Consider the following 27,196-nt stretch of genomic DNA (forward strand, 5'->3'; position numbering starts at 1 on the left):
TGCTGCGTGCTTCACCCAACAACAAACCAGCTGTACCTGAGCACTGCCTGGTGATCCTGGTCTCTATGGAAGGAAAGCACAACAGATGTCATGTGTCCTCTGGGAATTCTTCCTTCCCCTAGAAAACCAGAGAGGTCGTCTACTGCACATCCCAGATGTGCTGCTTGAGACAACATGACTGGAGTGCAGAGCCCAAACAACAGAGAATGTGTCACTGTCAGTAAACATACAGAGTCTACTGCATGTACTTTTAAATACTATATGTCACCGAAAATAGAATTTAAAATTAAAAAAGGCTATATAATTACTTTTATTCTAATAAAGAAATCTGGCCAGAATGAAATGTTTACAAAAAGATCAAACAAGCAAATGTGATGTTTAAGTGAAAATAGATATCTTTAATATCTGTAATTTGATGCCCTATCCCATTTTACAGTGAAGTAGATAACCTCATACCTGGGTTATGATTATGCCTGAATAGACATAGGAAAGGCTCCTTTCCTTGGCTCCTTGACCACTTGTCCCTACATCCCCAAAATATATAAACCTCAATAGCTGTTTTTAAATTACTAGGCTGCATTTTTAGTTATAACCATAGCTGACTGATGTTTTTAGTCATTTTGCCTCTCTATAAAAGACACTGTTGAGTTGCATTAGGGGAAATAAGCCCTCATTTTTTGAAGCTTGCTGGGATTTAAGTCTGGGCCTCTGCTGCTTTGATTTTGACCACTTGTGTTTAAATCTGTTTGTGTGACTCCCCCAACTTTATTGAAGTGCAATTAACCTATTCAATAACTGAAGTGCCACTTGCCAACACAGAATGCGCAAAGTCATATGAACGAAATCAACACATCCATCTCCATTACAGTGAAGAAAACTGATGAAGACAGTTGAAACACCAGAAAAAAGTGGACTTTGAGTTGGGATCGTTTTATTACCAGTGTAAAGAATGATGCTCAGTCATCATCACAATCGATTTAAATGTCAACAGTTTCTTGTACAGTACTAACAGCCAAACTGAAACCCTATCAGCGTTAGAAACACAGTGTACGCTTCACAGTGTTAGTATGAACCGGGTGACGGTGTTTGCTGCTTAATTTTGGCACTTTAAACCCTTCATACAGCAGTGTGGAGCAGCAGTGTGGAGGTGTGAGTCACAGAAGCCGTGTAGGAGGAGTTAAAGTAAGATGGCTGCGGGAAAGGGAAGAGTGTTTGAGAAATCATCAAATGGGATGTTTATCTGTCGCTAACAGGATGCACAGCAGCCCGAATGAAGGAGTGGTTAATTTGTCAGCTTCGCCGGCTCAGTTTGGTCTAGCACGCCAGTTGTCTCCAGGTTATTTTCGCGCTGATCATCCGTTAACTGCTCTGACATTGTGGAATTCATTAGCAGCTAGTCGTTAGCAACCTAGCCCTAACGTACTAGCAACCAGCTAGCAGGTATCCGTGGACAGCACCTCGCAACAAACTGTTGAGACAAATACAAACACCCAAGGTAAGTAACTTAAAAATTACCTAGCATTAAAGATCTTTAGCACGTTACCTAGATAAATGATCTACATACATGGTTGACATTTCTAAGCTAGCTAGTTATCTTTGCACTATCAACTAGCTTGCTACATCATCTCGCAATTGAAATGCATTGATTGTTGTTTTCCGGTGGAGTCCAACGTAAGCCGCTTCGCCTGGCTAATATGAGATCTGGTGCAGGGTGATGACTCCGAGATCAGATGTACAGCCCAAATGCTAATTGGATAACGTCAACAAACCGACCAGTTTGAAGACAAGGTCGTGCTATTTGATGGTTGCACTCAAAGCTAACTAGGTACGCTAACAGTCTGTCAGTCTGAAGGGGACACATGACCCAAAACACCGCAGAGCATGATACCGTCTGTGAACGTTGGCGTCCTGAATTAAATAAGTGTTTTTCCTAAAGCTCAGACAGCTCAGTCTTTAACTTCTTGAAATGTTTCTAAAGCAGTCAACTCTTTAATCATTAATCTGTTTTCTAAATACACTTAAAAATGAGGAGATCATTACTCTTGGTCAAAGGCGAATACTTGAAGTTGCACTCTAATTAAGTGTTCAGTCAGACTCAAAAGTGTCTTTGATCACATGTGTCCTGATTTAAATCATAGCTAGTCTAGTTAGACAGTCTTAACTCAAGGTCCACTTATTATTAGCTATTCAATCATATTTTACAGCCTTAGCCAGCGCTGTTTCCTAGCTCAAAAATGTACTAAGGTGCTCACAATATTTTGCCATTTAAGAATGCATTAGATAAAATGACTAGTCAGTTAATCATGAACTAATAATTAACTAATAACAGTTATTTTTACAAACGAAACTGCCAAAAGATGTACTGGTTTCAGCGTGTCAGATGTGATTATTTGCTGGTTTCTTAGTCTAACTGATGGAATATTTGGCTTTTGGGTTGTTCAGAAAAATAAGCAATTTAAATATATCGCCTTTTTTTTTTCTTCTGCATTTCACAGAGCAAATTATGAATCGACTGATCGGGAAAATAAGCTGTTGATAAATTAAAAATGATCATTAGTTGCAGCCCTATACTGCAATTAATGTAGGGGAAGTTCTTGTACAGCCACTTTAAGACAAATGTAACTTTGCATTTGGGATGTTTGATGACACTAAATATAAAGAAGACTTCTATAGAAAAACATGTAAGGTATAGAAGAAAGTTTTGAGATTAGACCTGCAACTGAAAAGTAACCCACTTAAGTAGAGTATGAAAATATTTTTATGATGTATCACCTGTTAATGTGTGTGTTGTATCCTGGTTTGTCATAACAGTGTACTTAAAGGCAGTTCTACAGACATTTGTAAGGTGGCAACTACCTTTGAAAGTGGGTTGAGAGGCTGGTTGTCATAGTGAGGGATGGTGGTTACAGAGCGGAAGTATTTGTTGGTACAGGAGATCAGTACAGTGTGTTTACCAAAGTGATTTTAAAATATCTGAAGCAGGTGTCTGTATCAGCTCATGTCTGTCAGAGCTCACTGCCTCTGTCACTGCAGACACAAATGTGATCGGTGTGCTTCAGCATTGAGAACGGATAAAGACAGATGTAGAAATGTGAAGAATGTGACGGACAGAATTAGCAGAGACCTGGAAGACTCTGCCTGTTGTCACACATGTTCACACCTGGACATTTGCTACAGAAAGCAGGTGTGGTTGTCAGCGTGTACGTTTTAGGAAATCACACAATCTTTGGACAGGAGCTTTTCTCAACTCCCAGTCTGTCTGAACGTCTGAGAAAATCTTGGCCTGTAGACTTTGTGCTCTGAGATTATAACAGTCAAGATGAGCTGCGTTATGGTGTGTTTGATCACTAATCTTTGACAAACTCAAGAGGCAGCCTCCCTTTTGTGGAATCTGTAGTTGAACTTTGAACTCACTTTATGGTTTTTCTTTTTTATGATGCAGTGTGTGTGTGTGACCTGGAAATTAAAGACATTTTGAAATGTGGTATAGTTCATATTAGCTGGAAATGCTGAGGCAGACTGGCTGACGTGCTTTAAAGGTAATTGCATTTATGGTGAATCATAACAGACTGTGTTTTCAGTGAGCTTATTTACAGAGTCATTTTGCAGTAGATATCTCAGTCTTGACTCTTTGTGGGCTGAGTTTCTTTCCACTTCCATGTCTAGCTATAGATTTGTTTAAAGCTTCTAAGGAAAAGACTGAATTGTCTCAGAATAAGTATCATTAACTTTATCATTGACTCACCCACTGACGGCTTGTGAATCACTAAAAGTACGGACGGTACATTTGACCTGTATTTGTCAGTGCCCTTTGTGATACTCATACAGCTGCTGTCTGAGAAGTTTAAAAAAGAAAAGCACGTTGCCTTATTGATTTAGGGAAGTCGAACCAGAAGTCACTGAATCTGTTACTCCTGTCTGACCCAATTCGACTTGAGTCCACTTCATGTAGCCACAAATAATGACAAATATATTTGTAAACGACTTTAAAATGTACTTATCTACACATCCAGTTTAACACCATGACACTGAACTCCCAAACCTATTGAACCTCGCTGGACTCACCAGAGGGGTCCTATGAGTTATCTTTTATTCAAACACAGATGAAAGTTAAGACTCTCACAGACATGGATTTCAAGCTCATTTTCAAGCTGTTTTTGACATTAACCTTAAAGTAAAGGCATGATAGTGAAATCAGTTCTGCCCTGCAGAAAAATAACTGTGATAATATGGTTTCTCGTAAAGGAATACACCACTGATAATCAATCTTTTGAGTATCAAATAGGCTTGAAATGCGGTTTCTGAAGAGTTTGCAGCCTTCTTGTTCATGGAGGAGAGCAGCAAACCCACAGTCACAGCATAAAAAAGGCATCAATGCAACATAATCCTCTGCTGTTGATCCATCTGTTCAGTCATTTCTAAATAATCCCGACAATAAATCACTAAATACAGTACTTGTGGCAGATATTTTTGGAGCTGTGAAGATGTGACGGTACAATGTGGAAGTAGTGTATTTAGCTACTGTATGTTGCTGTAAAACTGAGTGTTTTTAAAACTGTTAGAGCGTATTTGATACTCAAAAGATTTTCATCAGCATTTTTACTTAGTTCCTTACCCCATTTAAAGAAAACAAAGAAACACAGAGAGAGCCTCTCTTCTATGAAATGAATTATGAGAGCAGTAAAGTAAGGGCATAGGAACTTTAATGATATTGCAATGAATTTGCATCTCTTCAATGTGACAAAGTTTCATTGCTGAAGGTGTGTCTGATAAAAATGATACTTTGGAGGTTTGAGTATTCACCTGATGCCTGCACCTCCCCATCAGTTCACTGCGGCTGCTCACTCTTTCCTCGTAGCTCCCTTGCAATATAATGCAAAACTGCTCAGCCCATTTTTTTTTTATTTCACTTACAGAGAACAGACTATATACAATTTTGCTCTGAAGGTGGAGAGTTGCTCATATTCTCAAATAAAAACAGCTAAGCCTTAAATCTGGAGGTCTGGGCAGGCAATTTTATGTTGTTATTTAATATCAGCATTTGTTTTGCTTGACAAGAGTGGATTAAATTTTATAAGTTTCCTGCATATACAGTCTCTAATTTATGCCCTTTGTCCAGTTTGTTGAAAAAAGTTGTTTGCAATTTTTGGTGGGTGGCAATATTTTTGATTTAAATAATTAACTTATATTCAAGTTCTGATTCAAATACTGAATTTCCTATAATCCAGGGGCAAAAACTCACCCATGTCAGTTGTGAAAGTAAAGCTCAAACAATTGACAAGAGTGACATGGGGTGACATGTCAGTTGACAGTGACACTTTGTGCATTTCATGTTTTTTTAATAAGCTTTTAATGATTAATCTGCTATTAACTTGGCAGATGAATAAAGCAGAAAAAGTGCATCCCTAATAGTGAGGGACTTCCATGTTAAGCTGAAGGTGGACTGGCTGTAGGTGGACTGAATGGTTTCCCTGGAAACAACATACTGTAGAGGCTGACTTATGTTTGTTTAGGAAAACAGAAAAAAAAATATATAGAAGCCCTTCAGCACAAATGATTGATTTCTGAATGAAGGGGTGTTTTGTGGGGTTGGAGGGCAGGACAGTGCACGCTGAGAGAGACTTAGCAGTACAGTTTACATTAAGGTAGCTATCATTTTAATAACCCTGGCTGTGTGAGACCATTTCATGCTCTCTTCCTGGAAATAATGGATTTACTTTTTTTTTCATGAATTTGATTAAGTATCTTGATTTTCAGATATTTGATGCACTGGATTCTTGATGTTCCCATCTGGTTATTTTTACTTTAAATTTGTTCAAACTTTAAGAGACGGCCACAGTAAATGTCCTGTGTTAGAACATTGATTCAAAGCGCTTGACAATTTCAAATTTCTCTGGCCTAGCCTCTGGGAGCAATTAGGCTTCGGTGTCTTGCTGAGTCACAGTCATCCTTTATATATTAAGTGTATGCGAAACCACTGCAGTCTTAACATACACAGTAACCACTCTAGTTATAGTAGCCGTTCATTACATTTTCAGAGCCCAAACAAAAGGAAATACAGTAATGTAGACTTGACAAAAACACAGTTGCACAGTTATATTTTGGGAACTTTAAAAGACTTTTGGGAAAATGTTATTGATTGTTATTGAAGTTTACATGTTGATGTGTACTTTCTGTTTTTTTGTTTGTTTACACAGCACGGAGTGCCTGTCCTGACTGGCTATGGAGTGGAGTTGGCTTCAGACTGGATGACAGGGTCTACAGGGAGGACAGGGTCACACAGTCTCTAAAGCAGCAGTGGGCTTTTCCTAGATGTACACTGACTGGCAGTGACAGCCCATTCAGGCGACCTCCTTCACCTCCTCCTCTCTGTTTAGATACACTTTCCCTCCCCTTTATCCCCCTTCTCTCCTCCCCTTCTCATTCTCCTTCCCACATCATCTTTTAATTTTCTTCCCCTCTTCCCTTCTTCTCTCTGCTTTCTTTTTTTACTCTGACCTTTTACGGGAACTCTTTCTCCCCCACCTTTTGAGTTCTTGTGACTTTTGACCGGCCTCCCACCGGGTCCAGTATGAGCTGGCTGAGCAGGTTGAACCCACGGGGTCCCGGGAGTCGGTCCGGCCGGAGTGCTGCCCCCTCCAGCCCCTGCACTGCTGACCCAGAGACCTGCCTCATGGTGTTTGAGAACCACTGGAGACAGGTGAGCTGGAGACATCTACATCTCCCCTTGAATTATGAATGAAATTACATATTTTGTTGTGATAAATACTCATGCTTTCATTTTATATCATTTTACTCACCAACTTCATATCTGAGATGTGGAGACACAGTATATCTGCTGTATTCTGCTTTACCATGAAGTTTACAGGCCACCTGAAAGGTTTTTAAACAAGCCCCCGGTTAAACAATATTAACACAACAGCCCAAAGCACATTTTTTAAAGTGCTCGCTGTAACTGTGTGTGCACTCAATAGAACATGGTGTGATCACCCTTCAAAAGAAGTGGTTTGGATTATAATGTCAGCAGTTGGAGCAGCAGCAGTGGCTGTGACACACACCACATGGAGCCAATTAAGGTACTTTTAAACCTTCAGCGCCCGATTGCAGGAGTTTGGGTCAGAATCGACTACTTCTTCTCAGAATTCAGTCATATCTGGAGACAAAGGTGTGATGCACATAGTTAAAGATTCGGTGTTACTTACACACTTTCTAAGGATATTGTTATCGCAGATATCCAGCATGAATAAACGTTGATAAATCATAGAAAAATCAAACTCCAGCCCAACCAAGCAAAGATAGTCCATTTTCAGTTATCTAATATTTTTTGCTTAATAAATGATATTATTAACAGATAATCAAAATAATTTTTTTGATGAATCAAAAATTAATTTCCTGTTGATCAACTAACTGTTAGATTGTTTCAGCAGTAAAAGTGTTTACATGCCTCCGCTATAATAGAGAAGATAATAAAGAAAAAATGTGCACGATTTGTTTCTCTCTGTTGTAGGTTGAGCAGCAGACAAATAAAGACTTTTAGTTAACCATGAGTTGGAAAGAGAAATTTTAAGGCTCTTTTAGGTCCTGCTCAGACCCGGCATTAACATGCGTCTCGGCTTATCTGATCACATGTGGACAGCTCTAAGCACAGGTGTGAACGCACCCAAGACGCATTTAGGACGCTTTTGATCTCTGATCACTCACACCACGCTCAGAGGTGGTCTGTAACACATGTGATTTTCATTTTTTGTTTTTTTACTATTTCAAATGGGTAAAACCATATTTTATTGAAGAGCTTTGCACAGTTCATTGATTCAGTCAGCCCAACCTCTCTCTCTCTCTCACTCACTCAGTCTCTCTCTCTCTCTCTCTCTCTCTCACTCACTCTCTCTCTCTCTCTCTCTCTCTCTCTCTCTCTCTCTCTCTCTCTCTCTCACTCTCTCTCTCTCTCTCTCTCTCTCTCTCTCTCTCTCTCTCTCTCTACTCTCTCTCTCTCTCTCTCACTCTCTCTCTCTCACACACACACACACACACCCACACACACACACACACACACACATTGAAGTCTGTCATGGTCAAACTGGCTGAAAACAACAATGCATTTGATCTTTGCAAACAGAAATGATGTTTTTGTGCCAGTAGAGCAGGGAAGTGAGATCCAATCACAAGCGGCCACTAGAGACAGGTGGAGAAGGATTCTGATGCCAGGTGTGAACTGACGTACTTGGAGCTTGCCGCTTGTGATCGGATCACCTGAGATGGATATCAGTGCCAGGTCTGAACAGAGCTTAGTGAATGATTATCTGTCCAGACACCGAGTGTGAAAGTGCACACTGTGCCAGTGCTGATGAGAGTAGTCAGTTGGTCTACCCGAACAGTCAGTGACTGGCTCATGCCCAGTCACTGACTGAATGTTTATAGGTTACAGAGCCTTGTCACTGTCTGAGACAACAAAAGACATCTGAGTGATTCTTACTGGTCTGTGGTGGGAGGCTCTCTTCTCTTTCTTTGCCTGGATACTTACTGACTGTTGAAGGAGAGCTTTTGTGATAGAATAAGCAGACAATATTCTTCATAGGTTGGAAATCGGTTGTAACATATCCACAAGACGATAACCTACTCCGACATGTAGGTGCAGTATTCCTAGTACTGTACGTAACATGCCTGTGTTAAGTGGAGGGAGCCCAGAGCACACGGTCAGCTTTTTGAAAAATCAATCCTCCATGTTTTTATGGTTGTTAAGAAGAGGGTAGAGGTTTATGTCTTGATTATTTAGTTACATGTAATTGAGAATATAAGACATAATATGAGAGATATGAAAAAAAATAAATATTGGTCTTGTGGGAACGCATGTGTGTACAAACATGTATGCGTCATGCAACATTGACCAAATGCTCATAACTCACACACAAGCTGCTAAAACACAAGATATACATCTGTTATCTGCACAAGCTGCTTGCATATCTGCAGATTCATCATGGCCGTAGTCATGCTGACTGGTCAACCTCTTGATAAATGTTGTGACACTGTGGCTTTTTTTACATCCCTATTATACAGTTTGTTACATTCTATCTAAAAAAAAAAAAAAATAGAAAATTACATTGAAATATTTTGTAAAATTTTTTGGTTTAAGTTAACTGCTTGTAGATCGATTTTTTTATATGTTATATATAATATATTATTTAGGATAAAAAATGCAGCCAACACATTTTTCCACACAACAAAAAGGGTAAACATTTTCAGACCTGACAGTGTATCTGACAACAACTGCCTGTTTCACATCAAACCTTTTCACTTGTCATAGCAGGAGAAGCGCAGGTGCTCCTAATGACATCACTGGAGGCCATGTTCTATAAGTGCCTGTGAGTTCCATGTGAGATGTGTCCCAAGTCATTCCCTTGTTCACTCATTCACCACTCCCTATATTGATTTTGGACACAGCTGCTGTGGCAGTGAGCCAGAGACAATACTGAGACCTTGACCGAAGAAGCTGAATGGCATTCAGCCATCATTAATTTTATTATTCACACCTGTGATTTTCCTTCTGTGCGGAGTCAGAATGTCTGCCGTGAAAAAGGCTTATGAAACAAATGAATTGAAGCCCTTGAAGACCAGATTAATGACATTATGAAGCCTCAAAACCCCACTTCATTCAAAACTTCTTCATACTCAGCTGAAATGGAATGAAACACCTGTCACTTTTGTTATTTTTCTAACTCCCCATCAAAGGACAGCAATGTTAAGTGTTAAATATTACACTAAAACACTGTTCCGTTACTCAGGTCTCTTGGGTGTTGGAGCAGCACGAACCTTCATCCTCCAGCGATGACCTGACAGCCGTGAGGAATCACACAGACCAGATGTTATGTCTGTTGGCGGAGGAGAGGCCCGCCGACAGCTCAGAGGGCGGCGCCAGCGTGCCACCCATGGGCCCCATACTGGAGCTGGTGGTCACTGAGAATATTCTGGAGTGCCTGGTTCAGTGGCACCTCCGCCGCGGCCTGGACCCGGACAGCCAGGGGGCCCTGCTCAAGCTGTTCGAGATGCTCATCGGCCAGTCCCAGCAGCCTCTGCTGCAGCACACAGCCATTCTCCACCCCCTGCTGAGGCTGCTGGGAGCTTGCGCTGACCCAGAACTTGGCTGTCCTTCAGCCCTGGAGAACAGCCTGGTACTGCTGCTCAACCAGGTATACTCACCTCCAGTTCATATACTTCTCTAATGTGTGTATACACTCTGAATAAGATCGTGTTTGTTGTTGACCTTCAAGCCAAATTTGCAAATCGTAATACAAGGCTGAGAACAGACACTAAGAGTATTGAGACCTAAAAAGACCAGTACATGTTAAATGACTGAGGTATGATTTTCTTTGGTTGATAATATTGTATAACACAATTTTCATGTTACTTATAACAACTTACCTAGAATGATACCTGTCAGTACTGTTTGATCAGTATTTTACACCATACTAAAGTACTGTGTTTCATTGTGACTCTTCACCAGGTCTGCGTGACCATGGCCCGGCAGCCAGTGGTTCTAGAGATGTTGTTCCGGGCAGCGCCAGCCCAGCAGGGCTCCACCAATCTACTGATCTTCTCCCTCCTTGTGCCGTTCATCCACCGGGACGGAGCCATCGGACAGCAGGCCCGAGACGCGCTGCTGCTGGTCATGGCGGCCTCGGCCAGCCACGAGGCCGTGGCACGCTACATCGCTGAGAACTCCTACTTCTGCCCGGTGAGTGATGCTGCTCATTAAGAATAGGTCTTCAGTTAAAATCAGCCATATACTTGGTTTCCACATAGTTTTGTTTCCCTTGTAATGGCCCTTTTTAACCTTATTGCTGTATCCTAATAGGGTCAATGTGCAGAGGGTTGAGCCAAAAGCAGAAGTATTACTTTTATCATTATTGTGGGAAATTTCTTTAGTGATATTGTTATCGGTTATTGTTTTACTGCCCAGTCCGAGTGGTTCTGGTTCATTACTTTTGATATTTGATATAATTTGTTCATTTAGTTAAAAAAAAACATTTTGTTTATTGTATCGATAAAAAAACAAAAAACATTTTTGTCCAGTACACACAGGTAAAGCCACAGCATGTGGTTGATGTGGGCAAAAATCAAACTAAAATCAAAACCCCTTAGAAAGCCAGTGAGGAAGAACTTCTTGATGATTAATTATCTTGTTAAATTGTTAATGATGCACAACTCCAAAGAAAAACAGAGATCCAACCACTGGGGTTCGACGGATTCTTTACATGCTCACTATACTGTCAAGTTTTCAATTTCCACCCACACGGTAAATCCTCCTGAGCTTCTTCCAAAAGTTGGAAAAATTCAACCTTGTTAGTTTCTTTGATGCTGCGATGGTTTTATTCCCCTCTTAGGTTAGCTGACTTAACTCTAATTCACTTTCCTATGCAATACTGTGCAAATATTATCCAATTTAAATCTATTATTTATAGTCGATTTTGGCTCTCACAGAAAAGAGCCATCAGTTTGATATACACATGAATACTACATACTCTTAAATGTGATAGTTGAGGACAGCTTATAATGTGGGACCCTGGCTACTTTTCAACGCTGCTTTTAAGAAAGTGTGTGTGCGCGTGTGTGTGTGCGCGTGTGCGTGTGCGTGCGTGTGTGTGCTGTCTCATTCTGATGCATCAGTGATGATGTGTGATAATGGAAGGGGAAGGAGATGACTATGCGTTCTGACAGACCGTTCATCCTTATCTGCATCCTATCAGCTCTCTCAACTTGGAGCACTTCCTGTAAATTTAACCACCAAGAAATAACCACCTCAGCCAACATCACGCATTTCTAATGTTCAAGATAAACACATTGAAAATCCGGTTTCATACAGACTAGTTACTGCTGCTGCTGCTGCTGCTGCTTTACACAAATCCCATCATGTCTAAACTTCTAGGACGGCTAGTGAACTAATTTAACTGAAGCTTAACGACATTATGAAACACAGCAGTTCACAGAGTCAGGCACCTCAAAAAAACATTCTAGATGAAAACAAAAATGTTCTGTCATAGTCACGTTTTAAAAGACCTGCGATCGCTTAAAACATAATTGAATACTGAACTTGAGTTTTCTTGGTGTGGATTTTTTCTTTTAGGTAAAATCTTATATATTTTTAGTAAGTCTGTAAATAAGAAAAAAGACTGGTTATAAACCTAGAGGCTACACCCTGTATGCGTGTGCGCATCACACTAAAATACTTGTATGACCAATCATGCATGTGAAACACAGGGAATTTAAATACAAGCCTGCCTCAAATAAAGGCTCGTTACCTTCTGCAGTTGAGATAAAGGCCCCTCTTTGAGGAAATACAGTAATTTGAACTATTGGATCTGCTGTAAACGCATCCGATGACGTTGTAGAAACTGTTTGTACCAAATAATTTTGACAGAACAACTGCCAATGGGAAAAGTCTCAATACTCGGCCGGCCTCTTCGATGATGTAGCTTCATCACTCACCCAGTCACTCACTCAGTCATGGATATATGCAGATGTAATGTTGGCCCATGGTAAGTCCAGCCAAAAAGTAAGGGGCGTTTGTAAGGGAAGGCCAGTGAACGGTTTCTGCCTGTGTTGGTGTAGTTTGCTACAGCTGCCACTAGATGTAATTAAAGAGCTGTATTTACTTATTGCTTTTGTTGTATGAACATTTATTGAATAGGGTTGTAACCTGCTGGACTTCATTCTGATTGTGAGTCAGTACGAAGTGAAGACATGTGAATGTCAGAACCAGTGTTGACTGCCTAAATCTGTTCACACATTACAGCAACTGAGTGATGTTTTAGCCTTTAATCTAGATTATGAGAGTGAACAGTGTTGCATGATGTTTATATCTTGAGTACTGTGGTTTAATGCTGCGGTCAGGATCCTCTTCCTCGGCGTGTTCACTGTAGTGCTAAAGAGCCAGCGTGGCTATTTTCTGCTCGTCCTACTTCCAGCAGCTTCAGTCTGACCCAGTTACGGCCTAGAAGGGACAGTGGAGGTGGCGTCAAGGACCGAATACTCCTCTCTGCCTGAGTCTCACTGTTTACTGCACATTCTCTTCAGCCTGAACAGTGTTCATCACAAACACAGTCCTCTCCCATCCCGAAATCTCTGTTTTTTTTTTTGTTCTTTTTAAATGAATTGTTTGCATTAGTTTAGTGATGGCTAACAGCTCCAGATTAAACAAATAAACAAATAAAATAAAGAATAAATAAATAAATACTTTGTACTTTGCTGTCAATCAACTAACTGATAATCATCTTATTGTTTCAACTGTTGTTTTTTATTAAGGTTTTGTTTTTGTTTTTTCTACTTTAAAAAAAATCAAGTAATTGATCTGTAAAAATCGTCTACATTTTTACGTGAGAGCTGTCCAGTCACCTACTGACTCACTGGGGCTGTTCTGACTCAGGAGTCTTATGTGAAGCCTCTGTTTCTCCTCAGGTGCTGGCGACGGGCCTCAGCGCGCTCTACTCCTCTCTGCCAAGGAAGATCGAGGTTCGAGGAGACGACTGGCACGCCCTGCGGCGGGAGGACTGGATGAACGTGTCGTCCCTCGTGTTGTTCATGAACTCGCTGGAGTTCTGCAATGCTGTGGTGCAAGTCGCTCATCCCCTGGTCCGCTACCAGCTCCTGGACTACCTCCACAACGGTTTCCTTGTACCTGTCATGGGCCCTGCCTTGCACAAGGTAGGATTACTCTGGATAAAGCACAAACCTCCCAGATCTGGGTTAACTGACCCCTGAAGTAAAATAGAGTGAGGTGGACCAACAAATTGTGTGCCAGTGGAAACTGACCACCCGTGAGTTACTGGAAGACATTTGGCAGGAGAAGTAGAACAATTGTGTGAATGGATTTGTTTGCTTGACTTTCCTCAACAGATGAGTCAGTCAAAGAAAACCATTTCACACTGTTTGAAGTGATTGTGTCATTGCCTGGTTTTAATCACAGACTTCATATTATTCATAGGACAGTTGTCACATTAACCTCATTTGCAGTTTTGATACAAATTTCTGTGTGTGTGTGTGTGTGTGTGTGTGTGTGTGTGTATATATGTGTGTGTGTGTGTAGTCGTCGGTGGATGAGATGATCGCCAGCACCGCCTACCTGGACCTTTTCCTGCGTAGTGTGACTGAGACTTCCCTCCTCAAAACCTTCCTGCGCTTCATCCTGCTGCATTGCCACGACAACGACACCATCCTGGACACACTGCTCACGCGCATCAGCAGCAATTCAAGGGTTGGTGTATAGTCATATATATATATATATATATATATATATATTTGTGTGATAGAGCCTGGAGGCCCTCACATGAACCCAGTGTGGGTGGCAAGTGGGCTGCGAGCAAAAATTGATTGAAAATGACTGCAGCAGAAAACAGAATGATTTGTTTCCCCAGAACAAACATGCAGAGTAAATCATCAAGCGTGCTGCATCTATTGACTGTTACAGTGTTTGTAGTTGGCAAAGAAATCCAGAGTGAGATGTGTTTACATAATCTTCAGTTTCATATATACTGATCCCTCAAAATAAACACATTCTGGTCACTCGGACGCAATCGTGGTGTTTAAAAGAAACAGGAAATTTGTTGTATCATGTCTAGTTTCTCCCTTTGGAAGGGAAGTGTAAAAGTTTGTGACGGAGATCACAGCCTTTCACAACGGCTGACGTCTTTGTTGTAGTTAAAACAACTTTCAGAGAGCTAAAGACGACTATAGAAACAAAGCTTTGGGCTTTTTTTTTGTAGTATTGACCATCATTTGCACGATACACAGGGACCCCACATGTTTTTCACAGCTGGAACACACCTGAAAAATGTTTCACATTTTAATAAATGTATTTAACTAAGAAGAATTATTTTGTTTTTTGTTTTGCTTCATGACAAGTTGAACTGCACTGAAACAAAAACTGTTTAGTTTATCCATCCATTGTTGTTTCCATGTGGTGTAGATCATGTATAAACAGGAAACTTGAGGACTTTGTACACTGAGGTGATTGGATGACATGCGTCTCCATCTCCATAACTGATTGTCGTTTGGCCAAAATTACAACAGTGAGACCGATGTTATTAAAAAAAAACAACAAAAAAAGCTTCTCTTCATACCTGCTGGTTAAAGTCTCTGAATGATAATGTGTGTGTTGCAGCTCTGCATGGTGTCGCTGAGCCTCTTCAGGACTCTGCTCTCCCTGCACTGTGAAGACATCATGCTGCAGCTCGTTCTCAGGTATGTCGGCACGTCCGAGCATCTCTTCCCAAGTCTTATATTTTCTCCATACTCACTCATTCAGATTAACTGAAGGTGTATTTATGAGTCACACGGTCACTATCTATCGGTAATGATCGCTAGAAGGTACAGCACAGTATTTTTGCCCATCCATCATCTATCATCACAATCTGGGGTCCTTAAATGAGAAATTTTATTCTGTGTGAATATTGTGAACATCCAAGCTTTGCCTTTTCAACTGCAGTGTGTGTGTGTACGTGGCCTGTAACAGATAAAATACACATCACTGCCAAAGGAAATGTGGCACAAACAGCAGTCTGTTAAGGTTTTACTGCCTGGATAGAGATTAACTGTGTAAATGCAAATTAAGTGGTTTCTTTTTGTGTGTGTGTGTGTGTGTGTGTGTGTGTGTGTGTGTGTGTGTGTGTGTGTGTGTGTGTGTGTGTGTGTGTGTGTGTGTGTGTGTGTGTGTGTGTGGTGTGTGTGTGTGTGTTGTGTGTGTGTGTGTGTGTGTGTGTGGTGTGTGTGTGTGTGTGTGTGTGTGTTGTGTGTGTGTGTGTGTGTGTGTGTGTGTGTGTGTGTGTGTGTGTGTGTGTGTGTGTGTGTTGTGTGTGTGTGTGTGTGTGTGTGTGTGTGTGTGTGTGTGTGTGTGTGTGCTCCCAGGTATCTACTGCCCTGTACCCATGTAATGTTGAGTCAGCGTCGTGCCATCAGGGAGACGGACATTTATGGAAAGTCGGCAGACAAGTTCCTGTCGCTGATCCCAGAGTGCTGCCGGCTGAGTGCGGCGCCCTCTGCTGACCGGGATGAGGACAATGCATTCTGGGGCAAAGGTGAGCAACGGACATCTGTAGAAAAGGAGCACACACAGTCACACTTTATAGCTGTGGTTGTAAACATGAAGTGAACAATTAACAGCTATTCCAAAACTTAAAAAAAAAAAAAAGCTTTCGTCTTTTTAATCAACTGGATGTAAACTTGCCTACGGGGCCCTGTAGGTGTCAGGATTAATATTGTGTTCATACACATAAAAAGAGCTATCTGTGCTGTATTAGCAGGAACTGAAATTGAAGGCTGTCGTTACGGGAGTAGCACTCAAAGCGTTAGCAGGGCGGCCAGCAGCTGTGTGTCAGCTTCACATTGATGTTTTGTGTTTTGTGTTTTGTGATACCACATTAGACGCTGTTTCTGCCAGCTGTGGATGCCTTCAGTTAAGTGTATATATAACTGTGTAGCCGGGCAGGACAGTGAATAATCTGATATAAATCAGCCACTTTAATCTTCATTTAGATGAGGCAGCTGCTGGTCTAACAACAATGTGTTATTTTTTTTTACAGCTCTTTAACATGTGTATTTGGTAAAGTAATGTTCTGTGAATTCATGTGCACAAATGAGATATATCAAGAATTTCATAAATTAGTGTTTTAACTGCTTACAACTGCTGGGCTCTGTAGAAAGATCAAGTTTCTACACATAACTGTGACAGCAAAAAATGACCAAATTTGGTAAAAGGTCACTTGTGTGTGTGTGTGTGTGTGTGTGTGTGTGTGTGTGTGTGTGTGTGTGTTTTTCCTTGTAAAGCAGATAAATGTGTGTTAAATGGTGTTAGAAAGTTAACACCTGCTTCCATCTGTGTTTTGTTTTTCGTGTAGCAATGAACAGTCCGAGCACAGAGTCTCCAGCCCCGCCCAGACCCAGCACCCCGTCCCGCTTAGCCTTCTTCATCCGCCAACAGAGCAGTGGAGGAGGATCAGGAGGAGGGGGTTCCCCTACCCCCACCAGCATGGAGCCACAGCAGTCGGGTCCTGCCAGCCCCATGTCCCCTGACAGCCCGATGCACCAGCAGCAGACAAACACTGAGTGTCTAGAGTGGGACTCGGGTTACCTGGAGTACCTCAAAGATGCTCGGCGGGACATCGAGCTCTGCTCCTGGGCCTGCCGTGATTGGTCGGCACCCTATGATGGCGAAAACCCCTCCCCAAACACAGCCCCTCCTCCCCCGCCTCCCCCTACCTCCAACCCCTCCATGGCTATGTTCCCGGAGCACTTCTCTCTGCAGCAGGGAGGAAACAGTAACACTCCTCCCGGCCAGCAGAGGGCGGCCATCGTGGCTGCTGCGCGGTCAGAGTGGAGCAGCTCGGAGCGGGACAGCGGAGAGTGGGACGTTACGATCGGCAAAAACAGCTGCATCAGCCTCACACCACGCTCCAAGAAACGCAGCCTGCAGAGAGAAGAGCTCCTGCCGAAACCTGTACCTCCTCTCGTCCCGTCCTCCTCGTCTTCAGCCACCCCTCTATCAACGTCCCACGCCGCCTTGTCCACAGCTCCGCACATTCCCACCTCTGCCATCACTGTTAGCTACCAGGCCATGTACAATGGAACAATGGGACAGAGGGACAGCTGCTCAGACAGTCAGGACAGAGGGCTGGAAGTAAAGAAAGTGAAGAGAGATTTGGGGGAGCAGCAGTATTTGGATGAAAATGCAAATCAAAATGGATCCCTCGTCACACGCCCCTCCCAAAGCTGCCCCAGTCTCCCACAGTCCATTTTTAGCAACAGTGACATCAGTGATGCAAAATCTCTTTGCCCTAACCAGATTCCCTCACAGAGCTCCATTCCCCAGCCAACGCCTGACACCAAACTGCTGACCAGCGACACCTCAAACCCGCACAGTGCATCCTCAGAGCTTCCAGAAGCCAACCAGACGCAACAATCTGTAGAGAGTCTCATCGAGGAGCTGCTGGAGCAGGCACCAGGAGACTCCCAGCTCTCCGGAGACTCCAACGGTCAAGGCATCAGCATCGAGGCCTTCACACAGGAACTGCGGGAGCTGGAGGACCGGGTGAAGGAACGCAGCAGAGCAGCCTTACAGCAGGAGGAAACGGCCAGAGAGTCCCTGACCGCTGAGCGGCAGGAGGAGGAGCAGCAGCTGTCCTCAGCCCTGGAGGCGAAGCTGACAGGCGACACAAAAGCAGAGGGGCCTGTGGTGGGCGTTTGTAGTCCTGCCAGACCACTAAATCAGCCTGCATCTCAGCCATACACAGGTGAGACTCACATTGCATTGTGGGTATTGTGTTATTATTTCCTAGACTTTTCATTTGCACAAGTGTTTATTTTATTGGATGTAGTTTTTCTTATTAGTGCCCACTTGTTCAGAGGGAGGTCATGTTTGACAGGTTTTTTAAGTGCGTGTATCTCTATTTCTGTAACAATCTGATACAGTGCAGTTCAAAACTAATACAGTTCGACGCTGTCACTATTAGGATTTGATATTTTTACTTTTCAGTAATCAAAGTGACTAAAATAATCTGTTTTTTCCATTTTTATTTGAATTCTGGAAAATCTGTGTCTTCTGTTTTAAGAAGCATGTTTTTCATTATACTGAAATACTGTTCTCAACATAATCTACCACATTGATCACCTGAACCAAGGGCCGATCCTTCCCCATCACTCACATAACACATCATTTTTTTAATGACTAATCCTGAGGACAGGACACGCACCTGGTTCCGTTTTTTTTTCAGTTTGTGAAATTACTTTAAGCGTCAGAATTTGCCATCAAAAAATTTCAAAATGGTCTTTTCGATTTTCTAAAGTTTCATCATGTCAAATCACTGAAGCGGTGAGTAGCACTGACTTAATGCGTACATTTTTCTAGCAGCCATATTCACCCCAAGATGAAACCGTTCTTCTCCTTTGTAATAACTGTCTCTGCAGGTACAGTTTTCCATTAATTCCACTATTCATAGGGGATAGATTATATTTTTTTCTACCCAGAGAGGCAGCATTGCAAAAGAATGGCAGCGGATCAGACTGTCCTCATGTAACCTCTACAAGCTACTAAAACACCTCTTTGCGTATTATTCACAGTTTGTCAGCCTCCACGCTGCCGCGGTTATTTAAAAAAAGCTGTCAAAGACACCTCTGACTTCATCCGCATGCACTTCAGCTCAAGTTGCGTGCTGTGTCTTTCCATCCAGTGATGCATTAATCTTTCTCTCCGCAGGTCCATTCATGGTGGTTCTGTTTGCCAAGCTGGAGAACATGCTCCAAAACTCGTTGTACGTCAACATCCTGCTCACGGGCATCGTGGCCCAGCTGGCCTGCTATCCTCAGCCCCTCCTACGTTCCTTCCTGCTCAACACCAACATGGTCTTCCAGCCCAGTGTCAAGTCACTGATCCAGGTACACTGCAGCCAGCAGCACAAAGGATATAATGGCCTAGGAATGCCCTGTTTGCCCCCCTTTTGAACTTAAGTGCATTACAAATAACAACCAGGTACTCGGTTACAAACTGTAGAAAAAGGTTTCTCTGTTCGCTTATTGGCGTGATAACAGTTGTTAGGTTTCTCAGGCGTAGTCGTCCATTTCCAGCCCACCTCACTTCTGTGCTAGCTCCTGTTCCAAAAGCATCAGGCCCACAGTGATATTTGCATATAGAGTTTCTTTCCATATTCTATTTCTGTCCATATTCTAAGATACTGTGAATGGATACCTAATGCTGGAGTGGACAGTGAAACATTTAGTACCTCAGCTTTGACAGAGTGAGGGAAGACGTTCACAATCACAAGAAACCAAGTCAAATGAGCCCGTGGCCTTTTCCCTGGCTCCACACAGTCTCATGGTAATGGTAACATTTGTTCTAACGATCTTTCCCTTCAAGACTCTAATATTGTGGAGTGTAATGAATGTTGCAGCCTCTGGGGACGACTTCGGACTGTCTCACCTTCTGTGCCAGAATCTCTAAAGTCAAAAATGAAATTCACTGTAATCGACAGGAACAAGATGTCTGTTCGTGAACATCAGTCAGAACTCTGAAGCTTTGTTCCCTGGTTCTCTTCAGGTTCTAGGTTCTGTGAAGAACCGTATCGAGGCGTTTGCAGCCTCCCATGAGGACTTCCCGGCCATGCTGAAGAAAGCCCAGCAGTACCTCGTGGCCCGAGGCAAGGTGGACTGGAGTGACTCGCCTGCAGCTGTTCCCACCCTGCGGCGCTCGGATTCACTAGGTGAGTCGAGACACTGGAGAAACTGCAGTCGCACGTAGACGAGTGCGTTTCAAATGTTTCTGACCAGGACTGATTACGCTTGAGTTCTGCAACAGAAACTGTTTCCTCAAGTGGGAAAAACGACAAAAACAAACCTCTTAACGTGAGTATTTGTGATTCAGTTAATTATCAAGGCCTCAAAATGTGAGTTCATAAGTCACTGTTTTTATTTGTAAACCAAAAAAATCTAACAATTTATTTCTCCAATAATTAGTCTAATTTTTTTTTTCCTTCAAACAAGGCATGTTTATTTATGTAGCACAACTCAGACTCTGGAGTGGTTTCAAGGTGCTTTACATACAATTTAACTTTTAAAGAGAATTAAAAGCAGAATAATTAATTACAAATAATTTACTAAAGAGATAAAAAATGTACCTTTTTAAAATACACTGTGGGAGGCTTAGCACCACTTCAGGTGTTTTGTTCTGTACTAGACTCGAGTCTTATTATTATACATTTACACTTAAATTATACATTAGTCGAAAGCTCTGGGTCTCATGATTCTATCTGTGCGAAGAATTTTAGGATCCTCATATCACTGCAACAGCTGCTAACACAGAACTGGGTCAGACTTCTGACTATGGCTCCAAAGTGATTTCTCACAAAATGTACTACAGGCCTTATATTCCCTTTTTTATGCCAATTAAAAAAAATGGATAAGGCAAAAGCTCATATCTACCATGTTTGTGCCTCTGTAACTTTTGTTCAGTATCTAATTATATTCATTCTAATTTTTGGGTTGTAAAATTGAAAAGACCAGGGTTAATCAACAGGTGTTGGGAACATTGTTTTCAGGCTTGGGCACAAAAATGGGTTTTTCTGGGTGTTTAGTAACAGATTAGAAGATTTTAAAGACACTATGTCAAAGTGCTTCACATTACTGTAATTATTCAAATGAATATCAAAGAAATGTGTCCATACGGATGAACTTTACTTCTATACAATTTAAGAGGTAAGCCTGATATAAAACAAAAAAGTAAAAGTAATGATAAAAAATCAGAAAGCAGAGAAGGAGCAGTCCGCTAGTGCAATTACATTTTATTTTTATTTCAACACAGATCGGGTTTAAGGAGTTTCCTAAAGTTGACACTTGTGTCATTTTCTTTTTTTGTCGTAAGACGTAGAATTAATTTTACTCTGTTACTTTTGAAAGGTTGAATCTCTTAGAGCAAAAGACTTGAAACGACTCCTGAACTTAATGTTTCGTTCTTCCAGTGAAGAGTCGTAAGCCATCTCTCGGAGACCTGATCCTCCGTCACACCAACAGCCCCACCCGGGCCCGTCACGCCGCTCAGCTGGCCCTTGCGCACGTACGGGACGGCAGCCAATCACTGCACAGCGCTCTGTTCCGGGGAGGGGCAGGCGGAGGGGCGTCTGGCCTGGAGAAGCAGGCCGAGGCGCTGCGAGTGAAGAACGCCGTCTACTGTGCCGTCGTCTTCTGCGAGTTCCTCAAAGAGCTGGCTGCCCTGGCTCAAGAGCACGCCGTCACTCTGCCCTTCCCTCACAGCCAGGAAGCAGAGGAATAGACGGTAAACACAAGACTCTTCAAATCTAGCTCTTAGCCTCCATTTGTTTTTGTTTTAGGCTGTAAACAGAGTTCTGTAGGATTCTCCAATCACCAGAGGACAGACTGGAGCACTGAGACTTTTCTGTCACTGAAGTGGGTCGTCTGCACAGACAAAAGCAAGAGGAAAACAGTCGCATTTTTGTACCAAAATCATTATAGGATACCTGTAGGACTGGAAGAATTTTCCTTATCTGTAAACTTATATGATATTGTGCATATCATGTATTATATTTACATTCTATACACAGAAAATCTCAGTAAATGCTTGAGATTTGGGAGCTTGTACATACACATACCATGTCATGGTATAATGTGACACAGTAAAGCCACAGATATTAGAAATAGGTGCACATATTGGTGCTAGTCGATACTCTTACGTTGGAAGGGTGCTTTCAGGCGGCACAGAGGAGAAGAAGGTTTTATCCTCAACAAATGATAAACACCAAAAAACTGTTTGGCAGGAAAACAGTGAAAGTGTAGGCGAGTCAATTAATGACAAAGTGATCCAATCAGATTTGGCCATCTCTCGTCGACAACCTCATCTTTGTCTTTTGTCCTCTGGCCAATAGAGAAAGCTCACAGAAAAACAGCTCCCAGTAACATTCAAGCACCTCAAGTGTCCATTTAGTTTTCAAAAGGCTCCACTGCTGCAAAGACTAGTCATCAATGAATGAGATAACTGGAAGAGGTGATGTGAGGTGAGAGTGCCACCTTCTCTCCTGTGAATCAGCACGACCACCACAAATGTACTGGAAAACTTTTGGTAATTAATGCCGTTTTTAAAAAGATATTGTTTTAAATGTGTTTTTGTTTTTTGCATTTGCGCCACTTTCTAGACATATCAGCAACACGTGGGAGCAGGTGTGTCTGTGGTTGTGTGTGTGTGTGTGTGTGTGTGTGTGTGTGTGTGAGTTTGTTGTAAAAGTGACTCCTTTCTAAAAGGTGACGTCAGCTCTTCAGGCCATCGGTAAAGCCATTCACCTGTTGCCATAAAAGAGGCTGCGGCATTGAAAAGGCATCACTGCTTTACGATTCATGACTTCAGTTTTTCATTTTAGTCTTTCTTCATTTTTTTAAAGACCCGAGTGTCTGCGAGAAAAAGGGCGAGAAGAGAAGGGATTGTTTTTCAAGGGAGCGTTGTCATGATTTCCATTTACTTTAAACTGACAGCTGAAAAAAGGTCCTTGTGAGGCATTCACTGACTTTTTCTATAAACAGATCTTCGTGTGAGTGTGAGCTAAAAAAAATAAATAAAAGCTTATAAGAAGCGGTTTCCATTTCAGTTTATAGATTTTGGTTTTAGTTAGCTTGAAAAACGTAGTGTCTTTTTGGGTGAGACAGGCCAAACTGAACATCCAAACCGTTCATCTTGGAATTTAACATGCTGCTATTTTTTTAACACCCATTTCTATCAGTGTAACAGCTACTATCTCTTCATTTCATTGTTAGGTACCAAGTATTAAATGTGTATGTGAGGATGCGGAAGAAGTCAGTGCCAGTGTTGTGATTGGCGTTTAATTTATTTTGACTGAGGTTGAATGAAATTGCAGTCGCAGTGTTAAAAGCTTTTGCCAAGACAAAAATATTCTCTTTCAACGTTGAGTGACCTTGTGAGGCTCGGAATTGTTGCATGTTGGTAGATTTTTTGTTTTTTGTTTTTTGATGAAGATGGTGGTTCTTCATTTCACAGGTCTGTAACTTTTTAAAATAATTTTCTAGTTCTTTTCGGTAAATTCCTCCAGGAAATTACGAGAAAATTGTTAGGAGAAGAACCTGTAAAAATGAAGCATTACCTGTATGACTGCAGTGTGAAATCCATCAGTGACCCAGCTTTTTGCACATACTAGCCATTCTCTCTACTGCCATCCTGCAAAGTCTTAATCTCTGAAATTGAAAACCACATTTTTCTTTTTTCTTTTTTTGACAACTTTCATCTTTCTCAACAAGTTGAAGCCTCCTCAACTTGTCAAAGCCATATCCACGGTCGTCCTGTTTGTAAATGTACTCCATCACTGCTGTAACTCACTTTTCTACAGGATTTCTAGACACATTTTGTAACACCCCCACTGTTTGTTTTTAACAAATACCATTAGTACGAGTGTCTGCATGTCAGTAAAGGTCAGGTTTCTAATTAAATGATAATTAAATAGTGTAGTTTGGTCTGTGCAACAGTGCTGAGCTTCAATTAGCTTCCATGCTGTAGGATTTTAGTGGTTTTAGTGAGTCATCCCGGTGCCTGCAGAGATCAGCAGCGACAACAAGAACATGTTTCACACTGAATGTTTGCTCTCGGCTAATTAAATTGGTAGAGAAATCACTGCTGTAATTTACCCACTGCCTTCCGTCCGTCCATCTGTTCACCGAGTCTGTTGTTCATCCACGTGTTCAGAACGAGATTAATGTTTCCCTTAAGGCCAGAGGGTCTCTCTGCACTCCTCAACTCCACTCAAGATTGTGTTTTTTTTTTTGCAAACAGTTCTGTTAAAGATCAGACGTATATTGAGCTTGATGGTAAATGTTCATCTCCTCAGTAGTATCACTTACTCGGTCAGTGGCAAAGTAACAGTGCAGTTAGTCAGGTTTATGCATTTCTGTGATACGTTTGTGGACACCAAAGACAATCTCTCTGACAGTACGTGAAACTCCCTGTGTCTCTGTTTATGCAATCATAGGCAGTTTAATGGTGCACTGTCTGAACACGTCTTTATGCAGCACTTTTTCCATATTCAAATAACTTCCCAAAATAATCTGTTATGTAATACAGTAGCAGTTAAATGGCCAAATTAATTATGATGATAAAGTTGTGCTCGCCAAGTTAACTGGTGCTACAGCAATTTCAGATGATACAACCGATGAAAATAAGACCCAAGCTGTAACAACCCTGAATTAAGGTTAAAAAGGCGACAGGACGAGGTTGTTTTTGAAGCTCTCGCCGCATTGGAACGAAGGGAACTGCTTAATAACCTTAAGCTGCAGAATTTAAACTGCTAGCATTGATCCTCTGTGACTGAAAATGGGATTTTAGCTCATGTACACGTCTAGACTTCCCACAGTCATTTCTCACTGCTTACGGTTTGTATTTTTTTTTTTTTTATATTTACTTGTTTTTCATTCTTAAGAATACAAAAGACATAATTGTGACAAAGTTTGTAATAGGGTGTTTTTATAGGGGGATTATTTCCTACCAGGGACTTTGACTTCTTCCCGGAGTTGTCAGACGACAGACTGAAAGCAGAACTTCATACAGTGCAGCGCTCAACAAAAACAAAACTAAATATAATAAAAACAGGGAGTTTGACAAATGTAATCAAGGCTTAGTGGTGTTATGGTTATGGTTTGTTATGGTTTACCTCACTTTAAGGAAGCTGTTGTTCATACTCCTTAACACTGAACGGCAGCAAATGGCTTCCTCTGCTGGTAGAGAAGTGAGTCCAACTGTTCAGACAGCGGTGTGTGTCGTCTGTTCAGAACACACCGACACTCATTTTAATTTGCATTTGAGAAGGGGATTTTGATTTCTGACAATGCAGCAACTACCACATCTGGAGGCTGAAGCCGTTACAGAAATGTCTTAACAGCAGAAACTGTCGCCAAACAAATCTCATTATAAATGAAGTGACGGAGAAAACCAAATCAATGATCTCTCTTAAGAACAGTTAAATATAATCAGTGCACCACAGTGAGTTAGGGCCGCGAAATGTATCAGATCTTATGTTTGTGAATGTGTTGGCTTGAATAACAGGCGTCTCAGCCATGGTGGTTGCTGAATAACATAAAAATGTTGTTTGTTTTTTTACTCTAAACTGACAAAGATGGTGCTGAGTGGTGAACCCAAAGCTAAGCTTCAAAAATGTGTGTAATGTCACAGATTTTTTTTTGTTTTTGTTTTTTTCCTGTCTATCTCAGACAGTTGTACTTGAACACTACATTTACTCCGTCACTTAAAAAAACAGATGAACATTTATTCGTTTTGGCTGAATTCAGAGCATGTTAAGTCTTGAGATTGTGTGTTTTGTTTATTCAAGGGTACATGCAAACAACAAGCCAAAGTCTTCAAATGTCACTGGCTTTCATTTGAATTGGAAATATATCATGCCCTTTTGTTTCAGGGTGGGTTATGATTGGCTCTTCAACACAATTAAACTCAAAAATGGGTAAAAATAATTCATATTTTCAAATTGCTGAGCTGAGCTGAGCTTCACGTGGCAAAGCTGTGTGACAGATGAAGCTTCCACTTTAACGTCAGTAAAAAGCACATGTGTTCACACACTTCCTCTGACAGCCTCAGTTTGAAGCTTGAATTTGTTTGCACGGCCGATTTACCACTTCATTTACACTTTGTGCCATGTTTTTTGTTTTTTTTCATATGTTGATTTGTGTTGCTTATCATGGGATGTAAAGTATGTGCAGTATCTTTTCACTTTGCTTCTTTCTTTGGAAAAGCTTTTGACTTGTCGCTTAACATTTCTCCCCTGTGATCTATGCAACACATGCTCTAATCGTCCCCTGTTTGAAGCTGAAAAGGTGATGTGGATTGATTTAATGTGTAAATACTGTAAAAAGCAAAGGGTCAGAAATGCAGAGGTATGTGAAATAATCAACAGGACAGAATGGAAATCATGCTAAAATAATGTAATGATGAATGTTGTCAGAAATATTTTTCTATATTTTGAAATCATTAGAAAAAAGGACAAAAATACAAAGTGGGAAAAAGCTGTCAGAAGAACACTACAAAGGGAATGTTTTTATTAATTTATAAATTCTTTGCCTAGCAATATCGCTTTTGTCCCGGTCTCCTTTCTTTTTGTGACTGTATGAAGTTAACCCTGCAGGGGTGAAGAGTCCCACGCCATGTAAACATATCTCCAGTAAGGTTTGGGTCGTGTCTACATGTGACCTCTCATCACAGGTTAGTGTGGACAGAAGCTCCTTCTGGAACGGTCTCATTTGAAGGATTTTAGATGCCTGGAAATATACTACTACTACTACTACTACTCATTATTATTATTATTATTATAGATAATTTATTTATAGAACACCTGCTTTCCAGGATCTTTACAAGTTCTCTACATTAAAATTAAGAAAGTACATCACAATAAGACTGGATAGATAGTGGATGATAAAATATGCAAATGAAAATAAAAAAACAAACCAGTAAGTAATAAAATATTAGAGGATTAATTAAAAGCCAAATTTCATCTGCTGTATAAAAATGTCCAAACAGCCCACATCTCTTACAGCTCGTGGTTGGGTATTGCATAGTTTTGGAGTATAGTTTTTTTAAGTAACTACCAAGTATTTGACAAGCCCTTTGCAACATGTATGTTTACCTACACACTAGTCTCAGTTTCAG

At 41.3% G+C, this 27,196-nt stretch overlaps 1 protein-coding gene across 1 annotated transcript; it reads left to right on the plus strand.

The window, feature by feature from the left end:
* The first annotated feature begins 1,130 nt into the window (after positions 1–1,130).
* On the plus strand, positions 1,131–26,622 carry fhip1b (FHF complex subunit HOOK interacting protein 1B). Its single transcript, XM_056389396.1, has 12 exons — positions 1,131–1,495; positions 6,198–6,700; positions 9,780–10,184; positions 10,499–10,729; positions 13,450–13,695; positions 14,078–14,245; positions 15,152–15,231; positions 15,895–16,064; positions 16,884–18,275; positions 19,238–19,416; positions 20,075–20,237; positions 21,492–26,622. Exons 2-12 carry the CDS (start codon positions 6,572–6,574, stop codon positions 21,800–21,802), a joined length of 3,474 nt encoding a protein of 1,157 aa, XP_056245371.1. The 5' UTR covers positions 1,131–1,495; positions 6,198–6,571; the 3' UTR covers positions 21,803–26,622.
* Positions 26,623–27,196: the final 574 nt, after the last annotated feature.

Source organism: Seriola aureovittata, chromosome 11 (genome assembly GCF_021018895.1).
Source record: "Seriola aureovittata isolate HTS-2021-v1 ecotype China chromosome 11, ASM2101889v1, whole genome shotgun sequence".
Lineage (NCBI taxonomy): Eukaryota > Metazoa > Chordata > Actinopteri > Carangiformes > Carangidae > Seriola > Seriola aureovittata.

Coding starts and splice junctions, on each gene's coding strand:
- fhip1b (XM_056389396.1), top strand. CDS start 6,572: ATGAGCTGGCTGAGCAGGTTGAACCCACGGGGTCCCGGGAGTCGGTCC. Junction 19,417..20,074: donor GTGTCAAGTCACTGATCCAG/GTACACTGCAGC, acceptor GGTTCTCTTCAG/GTTCTAGGTTCTGTGAAGAA. Junction 20,238..21,491: donor GCGGCGCTCGGATTCACTAG/GTGAGTCGAGAC, acceptor TCGTTCTTCCAG/TGAAGAGTCGTAAGCCATCT.